Genomic DNA, 20,119 nt, shown 5'->3' with positions numbered 1-20,119 from the left:
GAGGCCTTCTGTTCTCGGTTGCCTGTTTGTTAAATTCTTAATTTCCTTTATCTGTACTTTTTAAAAAAAAATGTGTACAGATAACATTAACATGCAGCATCATCTTTTCAGTGACTTCTAATATAAATCACTAATAGAGTTTTGGGGAGAGAATGTTTATCTCATCTCAGCATGATTTTCTAGCCATTGGTTAGCTTATCTACAGTCTCTTACTGACCTCTTGTTCCTCTGAGAACTGCACTTGAAGCAGGTCTGATTATTTGTCTTAATGTTATTTGTAATCCTGTTATCATTTCTTCCTTTCAGCTCCTTTTCTTGCCTTGATAATGTACGTTCAGACCTTTCCCTGAAATGACGAATTTTCTTTTTATTCCTCTTTCTCTGTTTGTAGCCTTCAGTCTTTAGATTATTATTAATGTACTTATTTGTACTGCATCTACTACCATCATGCCACAAGGACATCTGTAGCTGAATAGATGTTAATGCACGGGCCAGAGACAAAGCCAGTGAGCTATTTAAGTTGTGTTGAAGTGGTACACAGCTTTGAGGAGGATGCAAGGATTGTGGTTGAATGCCCCGGTTCTTCTGTATTTCTGTGTCAGCCTTGTGCAGAGTGTAAACAGGAACTTCGAGATGCTCCTCTGTTGAGTTGCTCAACTGCACGCTCAGCTGCAGGCATTGTGTGTGGACTTCTCCCTGCCAGACTCCCGAAACATGCTGCCTGTAGGGCTCTTTTGTATGTTCATTTGTCTATGCTGCACATTGGATTTTGTCTTCTGCTAGTTCATGTGAGGGAGAAGTCTGATTTGTTCCTGATTGTGATAAGTGGATAAATTTTAGGGTTTTTCCTCTTGGAGAAATTAAGCTTAAATTCAGTTGCATGACTAAAACCCATCTTTCTCAGAAGACTTAATGCTCATTTAATTTGACAGGATTTTGCACTAATTTTTAAAAGCGAAAGGTGAGAATACTTGCAGAGAGTTATTCGTGTTACAGAAGAATAAAAGTTCTTTTCTGCTTCGTGTACTTTCCTCCCTGGATTATCAAATTTCCATCAGATTTAAAGGTCGGTCTAAAATATTGCTTATAATCAATAAAGGACTGAACAGCCTTGGTTCCTTGATATAGAAAATTACTTGGTCTTGTGTCATTAGCATTCAGCTTCAAAGTACTTTGTTCTGTTGCCAAACTTGGCTGCGTTGAAGCTGCCGCAAAATTTATCTCTGACAGGTATGATAGCTATTACAAGTACTACATTGTACTAGAGAGGTTCATGCATTAAAATGAACAAGCTAAAAAAACAAATAGAAACTGCTTCTATTTTTGTACAAATGTTTGATCAGTCTTTACAGATTTTTTGCCATCAATTGCCTTAGGATAAGTAATGTGAAGCAGTGCTTATGAAAGGTCTCGTATACGCTCATGTAGCCTGTAGAAGCTAGTCTGTGGTGGACTATGTCTTAGGAACTGAATTTATGGGAGAATCCAGCTTGTGATTTTGGTTCCTGAGCGGACACTGCTGGACAGACACTGCTGGATGGACGCTGCTTAATACTGTTTTAATTTGCCTACCATGTGAGGAGGTAAAGTTCTGTAAGACACCTTTCCCTCTGCCCCATAACAAACAGGGTGTCACGTAATATGTCTTTTGAGTGTTTTATGTACATGCCTAATATGTAAGATCAAAACCCACTGCAGCACAATTCGGGGACTACATACATCATGTATGTTTGAAAAAAATGTACAAATATAAAAGTGAAACGTAACTTATTCTGGTGATCTGTGGCTCTGTGCCTTACAGTGCTGGGAAACAATTTTCAGCTTTCACATGACAAATGGTTCTGCTGCACTGATTTGTCCACATTTGTAGCGTACTTTGAAGACAGTCCAAAATAGCTTGCAGTTGATGACCTCTTGGGCACGTTAAAAGAGATATTTTGCTTGACAGGCTCAGAGATATGTTTCAGGGAGAGCGTGTAAACACTGGTAGGGTTTCTGTGTTGGTATCATTTGCAGGAGGTGTTGAATCTGTTACCAGCTTACAGTGTTTAACACCGGTAGGTTGTAATTTGATAAGTTTGATTGATAAGTCTCTTAGAAGTTTTTTTGTAGTAATGGTTAAGAAACTGAAATGAAATACATTTAAGACTTGAAAGAGGGGTTGAATAGCATGATTAGCAATTCTTGTGATTTTTGTTGCCCCTATTATAATGTTTAACTGTTTCTTTTAAAGGCTTATGTTCTGAAATCATCTGAATAAAGCAATAAAAGAAAGGGGTTTTTGTAAACACTGTATTTACACCCCTTGAAGTTAGAAAAGCAAATCTTGAAAATGTGATTCCCTAAGGCTGAAAATTATGGAAATATAATAAAAGTAGTTGTATTTCAGAAGTTGTATATAACATTATTCGCACTTCTTCTGAGTTTAAAGACACAGACCTGACTGGTAATATTTCCGTTATTTGTGTTTGAAGGTCAGTTGAGGTGTACAAGCTCATTTTGGGCTGCTGTAGACAACCAGGCTAAATGGTGTACAAGAACCTTTGTAGACTAAGAGGGCTGCTTCTTGTCCTTCTGTGTGATATCCTTCTAAAGAATCTGGTGTTATATTGTTGAACAACCAGGCTAAATGGTGTACAAGAACCTTTGTAGACTAAGAGGGCTGCTTCTTGTCCTTCTGTGTGGTTCCAAACTACTCTCCAGAGATATCCTTCTAAAGAATCTGGTGTTGTATTGTTGATACAAACTACATTACAAAGTCCTGTGTCCAGAAGCATCTGAATTATATCGCTGCAATACTTAAAGTGGAAAATATTTCCGAAAGAGACCCAAGGACCCTCATTTTACATTTGATTCGATTTGATCTACCTGTAAACAGGATATCAGAGTAAAGACATTGTTTGTGCAAGGTCTGGTGGAGCCAGTGAGAAAAAAGTTGAGAATTATTGGGAGGAAGTGTGTTGTTAGGACCTTGAATTTTGTTTTTCACTGGTTGACATTGCATTTCTAATTATAAACAGAAATACACATAGAAAAATAAACATTAGATACAAATCCATTGCTCTTTAACACTAGCGCTTGCAGTTATGGACCATGTTTTATAACTGGACCATCTATGGTTTTGTAGGATGCCGAGAAACGAACTCCTCTTCATGTTGCATCATTCCTGGGAGATGCAGACATCATTGAGCTTCTCATTTTGTCAGGTAAGGTAGTGTCCCTCACTGTTTTAGCTGGTAAATTAGCTAATTTTAAAGCTACAAGGAATACCCAGCAAAACCTATATGAGTGAGCTTTGGGCAGTGCATATTTCTGAGTTTCATAGATAGTTGCAGTTGTTGCAAGATTAGAAAATTATTTTAAATTTGGTAATACGATTATAAAACATGCACTGTGACTGAGCAGAATTAATAAACAAAGCAACAATTTTTTAAAAACTTCAAAAGCATTCAAACTGACAATATTTGTGGATTCATAAACTTGCTGAAGTAAGTATTTGAAATGTAGGCTTATGTCCTGGATTACAAGCCAAGAATTCCTGTTAAGCAAAAATTATTATGCAATAATAGAAAAATTTATGAATGAGTTTGAATAAATTGTAAGTGGTATTTACATTAAAAACATGATCCTAAGAGTCAGGAAGTTTATTTGTAGAATAGAAACTGTGCAGTAGGATGTGTCTGAACAAATGTAAACCCAAGAACTTGCAAATCAGAGGTGGAACAATAAGTGGTTTTTGGAACAGATCCATACTAACAAATGTGTTTTTGAAATGTATGATCTTTTTGTGGGTAGTCCCTAAAAAAAAGAGAAATTAATTAAAAAAAATTTGTCTAAACATTATATGTTCTTAGGGTAGAAAAATATATGTATGGATGCACATACACAGCGTATTTTATATTTGTACGCTATCTTAAGATATTTTAGTCAAAACCAAAGTATATTAGACATTATTTATAAATATATTCTTATATTCTTACATTCTCCCTTTAAAAGCATACATCTTTTTGTATATTAGTTTAAATGCTTTGCTGGAGCATTGCCAAAAAGCTCAACCTGTATGTTGTCATCTAATGTTTTAGAATGAGACATCATGAACAAAAGCAACAGTTCACATGCGGATGCGTGGAGCCTGATAGAGGTTTCACCATAGGTGCTTGAAATACCTCAATTTATTGTGTGTGGGTGTGACACAAAGACTGAAGTACAGTGTTAACCTTGTACTAAGAGCCATTTTAATCCCTCCTGCTGACTCTGCTAATTTAACTTTCTGTGGATTTTTTTTTCCTAGCTCATAGTAGGAATATCTTGCTAATCTACCTTTCCAGAAGCATTGTGAAAAAAAAAGAAAAAATATTTCCAAACTGTTGTAGAGACAAAAAACCATGATCAAAATATGTCAGAACAAAGCATAAAGCAGATATCTCTCAAGAAGTACACATAATTCATGGCAAACTCCTGGATGTGCTTGCAGATTTCAAAGGCAGTGTTTTTCTAAACTGGACAACTGTAAGGGTAAAGCTTATGGTGGTTTAAGAATGTGGGATTGAAAGGAACCTTATGGTACAAATGTCTAACAGTTTGCAAACAACCTTGCTATATGATTGATTTCACAATTTAATAGACTGCCTCTTCAAACGAGTTGCATATTTTTTTTTAGAAAGTTATTTCACAACTATCAGTCCTGTGATTGTGAGACACCTTCTAGTTTCCAACCTTGAATCCTAGAATAATTCAGGCTGGAAGGGGCTTCTAAAGGTTACCTGATCCAGTCCCCTGCTTAGAGCACCAGCCAATTTCAAAGTTAGATTGGGCTGCTAATGGGTACATGCAGGCTACACAAACGTGTTTCTTTGGATCACCAGCCTAACCACACCTGGAGAAGGCAGAAAATGAGAATTCCGTTTCCTGTAGCTATGCATTTCTTTTGTACGTTTTTGGGGACATTTTGAGTTGTGTAATTGCTTAATGAGGGTAACAAGTTGGACATACATCATACATCAGATCCTTCTGCTCTAACCCTGATGCCAACAGAACAATTTAAATGAACATTCCTCTGCTGACAGGTTCTGCTTGGATAGGTTTTCAGTATGCTAAATGCAAACATGCTTTTCTTCACTGGGAGATTAGAGTTAATAACCTTCATCTGTGCACGTGTTTTTGCAGTGTATGTTGTTTGTCACATACTGTTGTTCCATTGTGGTGTGAGAAGATTGCAGGAGCAATGCCTTTTTTTAAGTTTTGCAAGTAACAGCCACAGGCAGTATCCACATAAAGAGAACAACGAAGCCGTTCTGCCTATTTCTCCCCTGAATCCAAATAGCATCAAAAAATGTCCAGGTCAACATTCTTGTTTTCTCTCACATTCCTAATGAGAGAAGAAGACTTTCTAGTGTTCATTCTTCTGGGACATGGCCTATAGGTTGTGTCTGGTCAACAGCATAAAATGCAGTTGATATATCTTGGTTTTTTCAAAAGATATTCAAGTGAGTATGAAAAAACCTATAATGAGGGCTTTCAAAAATTGGAGTTTGTGTCAGTGGCACTGTGCTGAGGTTCAGCCTACAAGAAATGTGTAGATCTTTCACAACTAGCTCAGCATGAGTCAAAATGAATCTTGTGTTGCATATTCTACCTATTCATTGTCCTTTAATCTCTGACGTATAATTACTCACAGTAAGCATCAGTACTTGTATCTAGGAGCAGGTTTGGAGGTCTGTGAGGTTTGGAGGAGCAGATCTATGAGTTACTATAAATACCTCTTTGTTATTGTGATCTCTCCATGGACTAGGCTCCAAAGACAACAGCAGCATCTTCCCTTTGTTTCACCTCTATTCAGTAAACTGTATTAGTAAAAGTGTATCCTAAAAGTTTATTCTGATCACAACGTTTAGTTACATAAGCAGAAAAACTTTGTTGTCTGACTTAAAATGAGAGGGTGTTTTTGAAGAGAGAAAGCACAAAAATGCTTGTCGTTGGTGTCAACAGTATTGTCAGCATGAGTAGAAGCTAGCAGGAGTAGCAACCCATTGGATTTTGTACAGGGCTCAGGAGAGAAATTAAATATGCACATTCTGAGACTTGTGGCCTATGAGAACTGGTGGCAGCACAAATAAAATGTAATGTCTAATCAGTAAAACTTCTGCCCAGGTGGTTGGAGACAGACCAGAAATTGCTTTCTAGGTAGCCAGTGAAATTGAGTCTGTTTGGAATTGATACAGGAGAAAGAGTGTCAGATCCCTCAACTGGTATGAGTCACCTGGCCCATTAAATGTCGGAGCTATATAGATTTACACCAGCTCAAAGGTCTGATCCATAATCATATGGTTCACACTGAAGAAACGTGCTGTGTGTCTTTGTTTTTCCAGGCTACATGAAAGCATGGAGCTTTGAGCACTTCTCCTTCACCTCCTTTCTGTCAAGAAGGAGAAGGGCCAGGGTAACCATCTCACATAAATGAAGCTCTGTATGATGACACAGTCATGGATGTGCAAGAAAAACTATCTGGGCAAATACAAGATCCATTCTCATTTGTGTAGGTGCCTCTCCCCCTCCTGGCCTTTGAGCTGGTGTCCGAGGGCATTATGTTTGGGCTCAGTCCCTTACCCCTTGCTCCCCACCCAGGAGCTTGTGATCTTGGCCATATTACCATGCCATACTATTTCTGAAGGCTCTGAGCTTCTTGGCAAGAAGTTTATGCCCTGGGGGTGTGCATCCATCCTTCATAAACTGCACAATAGCTGAGGAAAGGGACAAAGGACAAAGCCTAGCATGCTTTGGAAGAGTTCTACGTTCTGCCACACAGAGTTGGAAGTGAGACTGTCACATGCACAGCAGGTTTTGGGCCATCCCTGTTGTGTAGGCAGAAGGGGAGGCGCTGTGTAACTTGAACCCATGTTCAGGGCTTCCTCCTTTATTGCAGGCTAAGGAATAGGTGAGTTGGAGAGGCAGCCTTCTCTCTGCCTTTCCCATGGCTTTGAGATTCTGATCCTTGGGGATTAGGAGTATCTCCTTTGGGTGAGAATTTGGAGGATGTCCGAGGACGATCTCTTCTCTCCTTCATGAGAGACCCACTACCTGTGTGCTGTCACCTGGTGGGGTCTGCAGGCCATGTTCCTCCCTAGCAAGTGACTTGGACTTGCCTCCAAGGAGATCATGCCAAACCTCCTGTTTCTGCCGTGTAGTTGTTCCCAGGCTCTTTGGTTCCTATGTTCACATCTAGCATGGTGGTGTGTTCCTCTCATGTTGTGGGTCCTGGTTCCATCTATCAGCTGGTGCCACTCTGTTGTTATGTTTTATTTATGCTGATCTTTGCTTTGTATTGCATGTCTCTGTGTGTGTGGTGAGCCAGGGGAGGCATTCCTTATATTTTCGTGTGTCCATTGCTACGTCTCAGAGCAGGAGTTGGAAAGGTGCATGTTAATAATGTCATTAATAGGCTAAAGAGTAGAGTTTCCTTCCTCTGTTGACCATCCCTAATTTCAGAGAATTAGACTGAAGAATCTAGATTTATTTGAGACCTGTGGATTTGGCAGATGTGCTGGATGGAAAATTGTACTTTGGTCAGGATAAAGCGATGTTAACTGTTCCTGAAAGCCAGCATTGGATTGTTTATTTCAGATCTCAAAAGGACAGAGGCAATTTCAGATTTATTTCCTCTTTTGGCAGAAAAATTTGAGAGTGAAAGATGGCAAAGATTACAAAACAGCCATATTAAAGAAGAGTGGATTACAGAAAGTTTCCTCTCTGTTGATTTTATCTGTAACGTTATACGTTATGTTGTCTACTTCAGCCTCACAGAGCAAATTCAATGGCCAAGCCTTTCCTTCAGACCTATGGGTATGAGCACCACCGAGGGCAGAGTTCAGGGGATGAAGAAAAGGCTCTTTTCTGAAGAGGCTTTTTTTTAAAGTGGATATTTTATGGCAATGGGTGGGTGCAGTGGCTAGCTGGGAGATGTTAAGGGAAATCTTTAAAGCAGCTTCTCTTGTCAAGAAAGATTGTACTATGAAGGACACCATATACACCAATTTGAGTGTGTTATCAGTCCTCTTGTCCTTGTAAACACACAGATTAATTGATGGAGTGTTGTAGAAGTGCATTCAAACATGGTTAAGGTACTTGGACCAGAGAGAAGAGAGGAACACTGAATTTCTGCATGACGTTGAGGAAGTGTTTTGAGATGGACTTGAAAATGTAAGCTTCTGATTTTTGGATACAGCTAAATTTAGGTATCTTAGCATGTTGTAGAGCACTTGGTCTTCACAGTAGCATTTCTGTGTTGCTCTGTGCTTTCAAAGAGCTGTCTCCCTGGGATGTCACAGGTTGGACACTCAAGTTCATGAAGTGTAGAGGACACCTTTGAAAATGTAAGTGTTGCTCCCAGGGTGCCTCTGCTCTGCAGATATTTTCTGTCCCTGAAGTAGTGCATCAGCACTGGTGAAGTTTTTTGTTATCATAAACCATTGCCTGCAAGGGAAACTAAAAGATGCATTTTGCTGAAGGAAGTGTGCAGTATAGAGAGAAACTTTTCAAACTGTCTCTTCAGAAAATGTGCACCTCAGTAAATGGACAACAGCGGCTTCTGCAACAGGCAACAGCTGAATTGTGCAGCTCTTTAAAAACAGAAATCACAAACGTATTCAGCCAATGCATTGAATTAGATATGCAAGAGCAATTTCGCTTTGTCACGTGAAGAGGTAATGTGAGAAACAACTGAGGAAGAAAAGGCTGATAGCATGCTGTGTGCTATTTTATTTATACTGGTATTGTTTTGCTTTTATTATTTTCTTTAGCTGTTTTCTTGGCAACTACTTCAGTTTCTTAAAGGGTGAGTGGATCAGTGAAAGGCATGAATAGCTACTGGCAGAGACACTTCTCTGGGGTTTTTAATCATCTTCATATTCACCAGTGCCACTGGAGTTGCTGAATACTGAGGAATGATATGTTTGTCACACCACACGTAAGCCTTTCTGCTTTCCAACTGTCTGCTTGTAGGAATTAGTGAATGGGGAGAAATAAACCAAAAGAAACCTTAGTTAAGAACATAAAGGCAAAAACCCAAGGTAAATACAAAATAAATTTCTGAAACCGAAAAGAGGTATTTGGTGGCAATCATTAGGCATTCATCTAGGCAATTTGCATCCCCAAGACCCCTACCAGGCCAAGTCAGTATAACATAAGGTGCCTTGGAGTCCTGTCTGTCAGCTTCCTGGTGGTGGAGGAGGTTGTTGCCTTATGTGTCTCCAGAGCCTTGGGCAGTGTAGGCAAAGGACAGGATACTAAGGTGTATCAACCATAATGGCCTTCTCATGAAGACAAAAGAAGGTAACACCTTCCTCACTTCTATAGTTTCATTAGAAAATCCTTTGAAACTGTTGTCTTTTCTAAAGGGTGTTTCTCCAGAGGGCATGTCTGTGCCACCAGGTACAAGGTTCTGAGGTGAGTTCAGAGGATTGCCTCTAATTGTTCCACTAGTTATGAAAGTCGCTTCCTTTTTCTTGCAGCCAAAAAATTATATTCCAGCTTGTGGAAATATGAAAGAACTTGTTTCTTCTTTGTTTATCTAGCACAATTCCCAGTAAACACTCTGATTCAGAGGCAAGCACCTTAATATTTCTGAGAAACAGCTCTTGGAAAGTACTTCTGATTCGGGGAGTGTGATTTATTAATTACAGGCTTTTGTATGCACTTAAGTTATGGTGCAAAATGAAGATTAAGAATCCCTTTGTTCATGAAGTTCAGAGGCTCATCCAGTGCATGATGCCTGTGCTTCTCTAAAATTTTTCTCTCTGTGCTAGTCTTCTCAGACTAGTACTGCTACCTGCAGACTTGAGAGGTACAACATTTTCAGGTTAAGCCCTTTTTAAAATTAGTTTCTCTAGTCCTTTTCATGCGATTTCCTTTTTTGGGATATCACATCAGTGAGTAGCTTTAATATTTCTTTCAAACAAATCTACTTTATCACACAAATGTACAGCAAATGTACAGGATCCTTTTTTTTTTTTTGGTCTGCAGTCAGCCAGCACTACTGTAGTTGTTAAATAATCTTCTTTTATGCTTTTTTCTGGCAAGCCACCCCAAACCCATCCTCTCACACAGCTGCCTTTGTTAGAGTGCCCATTAGCTTTTTTTTCACAGAAGGCAAACGGATAGCCTCCTTCATCCCTCTTCTTCTGGTGTTTACTGAATAACACCCACAGAAGCTGAGGTAGTGAGTCCCAGTTTCCTCCTCAACCTGTGCATTTCGCAGTCCTGTTTTCTTAATCCCAGCAAGCTTTGTGACGCAGGGAGGGGAAGCAGTTATATCTTTTAGTGGTCTGCCTGATGGAGCTATAAACAAGAGAGGGTTGTTTGGGCTCATTCCCTTTGTATTAGATGACCTAAAAAAATGCATATACATAGACTACATATACATAGTTACATAAATATGTAATCCCCTGCAACAAATCTTGCTTCTTTTGTGTCCTGTAAACAAGGCTATTCCTGCTAATAGTCCAACCTACCCAGTTCCTTTCTTTCCAAATCACACTTCAGCTCCTACCTATCTGGGATCTGGAAATGCATTTTCAAGGGGAACAAGGTGCCTGGAGAGTTGTGAAGAGGGCTGAGGGTACCACGTAGGGCTCAGCTCTTGTTACCAGGAAACCAGTTGGGCAAGGCTTTCGATGTCGCACCCAAGGCGTGGATGTAACCTCTGCTGTTTACTTGCAGGCGCTCGTGTTAATGCGAAGGACAATATGTGGCTGACTCCTCTCCATCGAGCAGTTGCTTCAAGAAGTGAAGTGAGTAAGATTTGATAACCCTGCTTTTGCACTTAAACTACCTGCTGGGGGAAAAAGCAAACCATTGAGAGCTGTGGTAGGTAGCATGGTGACACAAAATAGAGAAAACATTTTCTGTGTGCAGGGCCTTTAGCATTGCAGCTGCAGGCCAGCTTTTACAAGTTAGTTATAGCTGCTTTTGAGCCTTAATGTGGTTGATTTTGGCCTTGTGGAATGCTTTACATTACCGTAGCAAGTCATATTGAGCAACCATCAGCAGGAGGGGGTGCCCAGGACTGAAGTGGGATGGAGTCCACAGTGGTCTACAGTGGCCACATCATCTTCAAGTGGTGAAATAGAAGAATAAATCCATATGGTGTGTGCACGCTGTGTGTGTGCCAGAGGGGAGTGGAAGCGTGTGTGATCCAACACATATTACCACATAGTTTGTTCTGGTTAATTGCATTTCAAGGCATCCATTAGGTTTTCTGTTAATGCATTTGATTCATGCATAAAGGAGGGTTAGCCCATATTTCTTCTACTTGACAGCTAGAAATCTTCTGGCATCATGTTTTACTTTTTCCGTTGCTATCTCAAAAAGGAGCAGTAATAACTATCAGGAATGCAGCTCAGGCATGACTGTGTTTTCAACAGCACCATTATACTTGGCTTTCCATTTTGGACCTCCCTGTATACTTTTATCCTCCTAATACTTAGTTAACAGTGAGCCCAACTGCAGACCAAATTGGCTACTCGGGGCAAGGGGACGTGTTGTAAAAGAGAGAGGGGGTGGCTGTCTTCCAGAGACTGATGGACTCAAATCACCTCCATAACAGTCCCAGTGCTTGCCAAGCCTGGAGGCAGGAATCCTGGGCTTGCTTCTGAACTTGGGCATTGTTTGGCTGCTGGCGGAGCTTCCCAGCTGCTGGCATCTGCTGAAACCCTCTGAAAGGAATATCTGATAGAGTATGAATGCTTTAATGAGGCAAAATACAAAAAGCCATGTTGGAAAACAAAGGTCAAACTTAAACCTTAAAAACCAGCCACAATCTTTCTCATGCAGTAATTGCAGTGTGTTTGGTTTCTTTTTTTTGGATGTGTCAGAGTACGTGATTTTCATTGTCAGTGACAGTCCTAACAGAAAATTTATGTCTTTCTATGGGTTTGTGTGTGATATTTAACTCTTCATCAGCTGAAGGCAAAGTGCACAAAGAAAAACTGTCTCCCATTGTGCCAGCAGTCCTGGTACCTCGAAGAGAGCACCCAGGTGCAATAGTGAGGCAGCAGGTGAAGGCAATAGCCTTTGATGCAGTTTCATGGACTGCTAAATATTTTATAAACACACAGAGCTTTCTTCCCCTGGTCCTTTTCCTTTGTTATTTATATGATATTTGCTACTCATGCTAAGCATTTTGAAACACACTCAGTGTTTTGAGGCTTTTTCAGGGCTGCATTTACTTTATTGCACAGGCTAACAAATGTGCAGCTTCAATATAATAGGACGAAACTGATAGTGATAGTGATAGATAGCAGTGGGTGAATTCATAGTTCACAGTGACAGTAAGAGATGAATTCTCTGACCAGTAGGACTCTGTGGTTTTTGAAGTTCCTGTGAGCTCAGCTGCTTTTAGAATGATCACTGACAAGTTTTAAGATTTATTATCAATCTTTTGTTATGGAGCTTTCACAGGATTCAGAAGCAATCTCCCTGCACTCTTTTCATAGATTGATTAAAAGCATGAACAGATTTTTACTTAAGTCTTAATGATTTTTCGATTGGGCTTGAGGGATTTAAATGTTTATTCACAAATCACAACCCTCAGGTTTGTCTGTGCAGGATTGTTAATGGATGTATCAGCTTTCAGCCTTATATGGTTTGAAAAAGTAAAGAGATTTGACTCTGATAACTTGGAATAGCCAGAGACATTGAATACAGAGGCTTATGCCATAGCTGTGGACTGCATGCATATGTAGAAATTAGGTTAGTAAAAAGGTATACCTCAATGCTTTCAAAAGCAATAAAATTAAAACTTCTACATAAGGATTTTGACATTTTGATCCCAAATCTGATAGAGCAGCAGATTTGCAGATGTAGATAAAAATGTGTAAATTTTTTAAAAAAGGCTCAATATTTTTGACTTAGGCTTTTCAGTCCTTACTATTTAGTTCTAAAAGTTCTCCTTTAACTTTTTTCTTCCTTCATTAAGAGTCAAAGGGCATGAATTTTCCTGCTAACTTCATGTCCCAGCTGGGCAGGTCTCCAGTGAATTACATTTATGTGACTTTTAAAATAGTAGGTCTGTAATTTAAAAAAATACCTGTTGAGACATCAACAGTGATATATCATTATTAGTGCTGTAAGAGGTGCAATGTCACTAGCTGACCAAATCTGTTAGAGGATGGTTTGTGAGATGGCTGTAGAAAATGAAATTGCTGAGATTAGTTGAGGACAAAGAACTAAAACCACTAGTAATGGATGTATTGTTGATACAGACTGCAGGCACTCTCCTGGGCCATTCTAGATATAAAAGTGCTTGTTATTCATTAATAAAATTTTGGGTGGGCTTACCAGAAAACTTTTCAGTTTATGTAAAAAAGAATAAGGTACTGTGTGGGACTAGGGCTCTCTCACTTACCAGATGTGAGTTGTAATCAGCGAACTAGGCTACTTGAATGCTACTCTGTCCCAGTGGTTCCTTTGTATTTTGTTTATTTGTGGAGAGAAAAGGAAGAAAAAACAGAAGTTAATTTGGAGAGAGACTTTTTTTTTTTTAAATCTGAGTTGCTTAATGGCAGATGCATGAGTAGAGGCAGAAAAGAACTGATTGTGAATTCTCCAGTGAGACAGTCTTGAGAGAGAGAATAGTACATTTTCTCGCTGGGAAATATTCACTTTTAACCAACAAAATTAACCTTAAAAGATGTTGTTTGGTCTCAGGCTGACAGAATGGATGTTGCAGTGAAGACCCTTGGCCTGTGCTCAGCCCTTGGGGAGGGAAGGAATGTTAATGCTGAGTTGGGGACACCAGTATCAACCCTTGACTGTGGTTCTCAGGTTTCTGCAAAGCTAGAATTTTGTTTTCACATATTCTGTTTTATTTCCTCCTTTTTCCTGTTTATAAATAAAACTTACAGCAATTTGCTCTGATTTCACTGTCCAAAATCATGTGCTTTTAATTTTGTAAGTAATTTCTGTAACAGTGAGCTCAAACAAATACATGCATTTCTTCCATGAGAGCACAGTTATGATGACTGAGATACTGAAGGTTGATTAACTGAACAGGTTGGGCTCTCTGCATAGGCAGGTTTGTACATCCTAAAATCAAATTGGGAAATTTTGATTGTGAGGACACTGCTCTAAATGACAGCAAAGGGTGATGTGTACTCTGGCATTTGTATCAACAATACTATTTCACTAGCTTGGGAGGTTGTTTTGGTGAATGTTGTTGTCTTTCCCTCCTCCTGGCCATGTCTAATGTGCATAAGTAATATGTGTAGGTAATATGATTGAGCTGTCATGAAGGTGGGCCGTGTATTTATTCAAACTGCTTGGTTATGGATATAGCTGTTGCTGTTGCAGGAAGCAGTGCAAGTATTGATTAAGCACTCGGCTGATGTCAACGCTCGGGACAAGAACTGGCAGACACCATTGCACGTGGCAGCTGCAAACAAGGCAGTGAAGTGTGCAGAAGTCATCATCCCCATGCTGAGCAGCGTCAACGTCTCTGACCGAGGTGGGCGGACAGCATTGCACCATGCAGCTCTGAATGGCCACATTGAGGTGAGGTGTTTAAGAACATAATTGAGTGTTGGTTTATTTATTTATTTTACCAGTTCAAATGGTTGACCTGCTGTGACTGGGTCTAGACTGAGGCCCATATCCCTGACCCCCACGATTCCTATAATTCAGCTGCTTTCCAAACTGTGTGACAGGTTTCCTACTTGCAGAAATGAGACTGGCTGGGAAGTACCTGTGCAGAGCACAGTGAGGTGTGTGTGCAGATTTGGAGAGCTGGCTGTGCCACTGGCTCTGGCAACTCAAGTGTGTCCTTGGCTTTTTTGAGCTTAACTACTTGCAAAAATAAGAGTAGCAGAATGGAAAGAAGGGAAAACTGGTGGATTCGTTTCATACTGAAGAAATGTTCAGCTGTGTGAGATCCAGTTGGTCTGCTTTTCTAATTAGTCTTATAGAAAATGTGCTTCTGGTTTTAATACTTATCTTACACAAGCAAATCCTTCTAATCTAATTACTCTTTCTATGTGAAAAAAAATACTTTTGTAAATAAAGCCCCTTATGTAAAGGGTTCTGATAGCATCTTTAGATCTGGGTGCAAGGATCCTCATTTGCCCTTTCCACACCTCAAGATCTAGATAGGGAATGAAATGGTCTTAAAGTAAAAAACTAAGAGCAGCGTTTCTCTTCCAGGCCTGTTTCTCTTCCAGGTTGTTTGGCAAGCTGAATTTGAAGCACACTGGAGTAGCAGCACCCTGCATGCTCTCAGCCCTCTCTGTGGACACAGAACTTGTCCTGTTTACTTGTGGCCATCACCAGTCCATATCATTAATGCACGCAGTTTTCAACAGTATTTGTGTAATTCGCCAATTTATTGTTCAAGAGCAGGATTTTGTGATCCCAACTTTATTTCTAGAATGATTTGTTATAAACTGTTGAGTGTTGGTTTACAGGGTTGGCTTACTTGCCGTTATTACTTCTAGATGGTGAACTTGCTCTTAGCCAAGGGGGCAAACATCAACGCTTTTGACAAAAAGGACAGAAGAGCTCTTCACTGGGCAGCGTACATGGGTAAGGCTTGGGCTGTTGCTCCTTTTTCATTTCCTATTCACAAACCAACAGCATGTTTTAAAATGGACAGACCTGGCCGTGGAAAGTAAGTGTTGTATTTACCCCAAAGAGGGAAGGGTTCAGCTGATTGAAATACACACCATCCATTTGTGGTTTTGCAGCTAGTGAGAACTTGGCTGTGATTTTCTTAAACACAGTTAATTGTGGGCTTTTTGTGTTGCTTTTTTCATTTTGGTCTTTTTATCCTGACTCTAATTCCAGCCTTAAGTACATTTGAGCTTGAAAAAATAAAGGTTATATTTGTTTCATTTTTTGCTAAAAACTACTTTATATAACATGCAGATAAATACAATCATAAATTTTGCTGTTTACCTATGTTATAACTAGCTAAGTTATGATATTGTTAGTAAGTGCTTCACATGGGCTTTCTTCCTGTTAGGAGTAAATTATTTTTTTCCAGAGTAGACAATCAATTAATCTATTCAGAACATCAGTGGTGTTACCAATACTGCTTAGTTAAATTGATTGCCCTCATCATTCCTTTCAAGTTAAAGGATAATCTCTTATAATGGGTCATTTTCATTTAAAAATACTAAAACAAGATTGCCTGTGATAGTGGTCACACTTGTTCAAGAGCTTTTGTTGGCCAAGCAGTATATTCTAGATTATAATTTGTGAGGTGTGGTGTGCCCTCTGCCAGGAACTCTTTCATCTGCCCTGTTAAATCTTGATTTTAATCCTAGCACTTTTAGAAATGAGATAATAGGAGATTTCAAGCTGTGAGAAAAGCATATTGTGCGTTTTTTTAATATACACAGACAGATGGAAAGACTCTTGCCAACAAATGTGATTTGGCTTTTGAGCTAGTGAGCTTTGAACTCCACTCTGTAGAGGTAAAAGGCTTTTACATTATGCTGTGCAATTCCACATCTCTTTTGCTCTTGATTCTTTTAAGAAATTCATGACGTACTTTTCAAAATATTTAGCTAACATTTAAGCCCTAAATTAGCAATAGGATTTAGAGGTCTCTAGTGTAATTTGGACAAAATTTAGATAATGAGACCGGAGCATCTTATCCTGTAACTCCTCATGTAGTTTCTTGAATGCTTAAATGTCTTTGGGCACTTTGGACTTTGTCCATAAAGTTTCCTAGGCCCTGCACATGACCAGAGCTGTCTTTGTCATCAAAGTGCTGTACAACTCAGAGGATGCACAACTTTATATGGTTTTGACATAACAGATTTTTAATTCTAAGCAAGACAGCTCTGTTTCAACATGAAGCAATAAGGACTGTTCCTCAGTTAGCCTTGATTTAATTTTGGTGGCTATCTGGAAAGGCAGGACAGATGGTTTGAGACCTTCAGGGAGAGGAGGAAACTGAAGATACAGGTGGATTATGAGCGGCATTTTGAGATGCTCAGCTCTTCCCCTGTATTCTGTAGGGAGATCCTAATTCAAGGCTAGGCTTTTCACTCCTGAAGACAGACGTCCCATTGATCTGGCAGTCAGCTCCCAATCTGTGTGACTGTTGAGGCTATTGCAATTATTTTAGTTTGCAGAGTAAGTATCTATGTATAGACTATGAGTTCAGATTAAACATTTTTAGTCCTATATGCAGGATTTTTTGCACAGTTTTGTGTTAATGATACAGTTTTGGAGAGTCAAAAACCTGATCCAAGGATCAGTGAATTCAGTAGAAAATCTCGTGTTTTTATAGGTAGTCTTTGGATCAAATTCTGCACTCACTTGAAATTTAGTTTTCTGTGTCCTCAATGGTGCTAGAAAAGAGGATACCTTCATTTTATGATTTATTGAAGTTATTTTGTACTGCTAACAAAAACCAACAAGTGTTAGCAGTTGTGTTTGCAGATGACATCAACAGGTTCCTGTTTTGGGAGACTTGTCATGCTCCTGTGCTCACTGTTATTTCTGTAACAGGGAGAATAAAACACAAACTGCTATTTTTAGAGAGATAAATGGGAAAGAGGTATGTTTTTGTTCTTTTAATGACTGGAAAACTAATTCAGTAAAGAGAATTTCGACATACCTGGTGAAGGTGAATGCATAAATTTTTTGACAAGGACTGGAGACAGGATTAAGAACATTTATGAAAATGCTTTGGTTTTGTTTTTTTTTTTTTCTGTTGTAAAACTCTGGGAGCATTGTGAGAGAGCAGTGAAAGGGCAGTGCATTAGCAAGAAAGCAGTAATTTGGGAGAAGTTATGCTGTAGGAGGGGATATTCTTTGATTACTATGTTTCATCTTTTGAAGGTCACCTGGAAGTTGTTGCCTTACTGATTAATCATGGTGCAGAAGTGACTTGTAAAGACAAGAAGGGTTACACCCCACTCCATGCAGCTGCATCCAATGGGCAGATCAACATTGTGAAACACCTACTTAACCTGGGGGTAGAGGTACGTGGTAGTGTGCTCTTTGGGGCTTCCATATTTCTCCGTATTTGGAGATATTGTTTTCTTCTTTCTTATGGATGCTGCTACAGATGTTGGCAGAGTTTCTAAAGAAAATAGTTCCCATTTTCTGGATCACCTTGTGCTTCATGTAGTTTATTGGTTCAAGAGCCAGGAAACATTCTGGCATAAAAAAATGTCTGATATGGACAGTAAATCCCGGACCACCTTACTGAAGAATCAGGAAATATATGCTGTTCCTCCAGAGGAAGATGGAATAATGAAATTTCCCTTATCTCAGCATTCTCTTTGATATGATGAGTGGTTGTTCTCAACATATACAGCGTATACTTTACTAAACAGCAATTCAGGCTGTTTAAGTTTAGGGACCTGTATTTTCTCTGTAGCTGGTGGAGGGAAGGAGAAGGGTTATTTTCACTCAGGAAAAGAACTTTTTTTCAGTGCACAGACTTCTCTTAGTGTAATATTGTCAACTCAGTGGTTCAAAGCAGCAGTGAGATGACCGGAAGAGCCTCCACTGGTTAGTTGGGTGTCATATAAAGCCATTGCATTTACCATTGCATTTTCAGATGACTTGACCTGCCAAAAAATGCCAGAAGTCCATGTTCACAGGCTGTTGACTGTGAAGTTGAAGGGGAATAGGTGTTTCCTGTTATTAACAGTACTATGCTAATAACTACCTTTAACTTCCACATTCTCCACCACCGGGGATATGATCTTTGAGATGCCTGTATTTTGTGGAAGGATATTCACATCATCCCTGAGTCTTTGTACGATCTGTCTTGTCCTATTTTACAGAACAGCAGTTGAATACTAAGCCAGTATTAACATAATCTTAATTACATCTTTATAATACTGATCTACTGAAAGTGGTTTCTTATTGAAGTGTAAATGGCTGTGCAGTTTCACCTTCCCTTTACTCAGACCTTCACTCCCTTCCTGAAAAAAACTGTGGAAAGAGCTCTTAAGCCTGATTTTGTTCACAAAAATTCAATAGTCAGTGTTTTTTTTTTTTTTAGTAAAGATTGTGAGCTTTTTATTTATCCTAGTTTCCCACTTAATGTAAAACCTTTTCAGCTTGTTAGGACTTCTGTCGTCATCATCATCATCATTACATAGTCCTGCTATCAGCTTTAAGCTTCATATTGGCTGTTAGAAATTGCCAATAGGATAAAAAGTTAATAATAGTAAAGGTAAAGCTTTCCAAATAAACCTCTCTGGGAGTATATTTTTGTCAATTAAATTAGCTGGTGAGAAATATGCCCTATGACAGATCAAGCCTCCAGCTATTTCCATTTGCAGTATGTGATGCATTGTGTAAAATGGTAAGCTGCTGTCTGTAATTGTAACTATGTCTCCTTGTCTCATTTTAGATTGATGAAATGAACATCTATGGAAATACTGCGCTTCACATTGCCTGTTACAATGGTCAGGATTCTGTTGTTAATGAGCTGATTGACTATGGTGCTAATGTAAATCAGCCTAATAATAATGGATTCACTCCCTTGCATTTTGCTGCTGCCTCCACTCATGGAGCACTGTGTCTTGAACTGCTGGTGAATAACGGGGCAGATGTTAACATTCAGGTAACATTTGCATTGCAGTTCTTCAGTTTTACTTTATCCTGTTTTGCCTTACCTCAGGCGACTGGAAACTATAATGAGTACAGCGTGGCTTTAAATCCTTGATGGAAGTAAAGTGATGCTGAGAATGTTGATCATTAAATTGTTTGGATGAGATTACTTCACAGCAGAGGAGCTCTCAGTGCCTTGATAATATAATAATAGCTTTAAACTCTAGGCCAGCCACCCTCCTGAAAGCATGAACCACTACTGAAATATAGTCTCAGGAGCTCTGTCAAAATGTTATCTCAGGGAGTGGTGGTAAGTCAATGAACTATTCCTTTCTGGTGTTTTCCTTCCCCCTGCAATATGGATTTAATTAAACATGAATCTGAAACGTTCCTTTTGACTTTCCCCAGGAAGTAAGAACTGAAGATTGGTTTTTTACCTATTTCAGAGCCTGAGTTTACAAAGTCTGATTCTGTTTAGGATATCTGAATGCTCTTGAGATACAATTGATACATCTTGATGAAGCTGCTATCAGCTTCCCCCATCTCAGTT

General features: G+C 39.3%; 1 protein-coding gene across 1 annotated transcript in view; it reads left to right on the top strand.

Moving 5' to 3' along the window:
* Positions 1–3,127: 3,127 nt before the first annotated feature.
* The window catches only part of LOC104471991 (serine/threonine-protein phosphatase 6 regulatory ankyrin repeat subunit B), a gene marked incomplete at both ends in the record, with an annotated part of 28,497 nt that continues 11,505 nt past the window's right edge, over positions 3,128–20,119 (top strand). Inside the window, 6 exons of the mRNA XM_010087516.1 lie at positions 3,128–3,206; positions 10,714–10,784; positions 14,344–14,544; positions 15,480–15,567; positions 17,839–17,981; positions 19,370–19,582. Coding sequence (XP_010085818.1) covers positions 3,128–3,206; positions 10,714–10,784; positions 14,344–14,544; positions 15,480–15,567; positions 17,839–17,981; positions 19,370–19,582 — 795 coding nt within the window. The remainder of the gene's footprint in view (positions 3,207–10,713; positions 10,785–14,343; positions 14,545–15,479; positions 15,568–17,838; positions 17,982–19,369; positions 19,583–20,119) is intronic.

Source organism: Pterocles gutturalis, unplaced genomic scaffold (assembly GCF_000699245.1).
Source record: "Pterocles gutturalis isolate BGI_N339 unplaced genomic scaffold, ASM69924v1 scaffold15351, whole genome shotgun sequence".
NCBI classification, from domain to species: Eukaryota; Metazoa; Chordata; class Aves; order Pterocliformes; family Pteroclidae; genus Pterocles; species Pterocles gutturalis.
The sequence above is the reverse complement of the archived record's forward strand: the minus strand, read 5'-3'. Positions and strand labels throughout refer to the sequence as shown.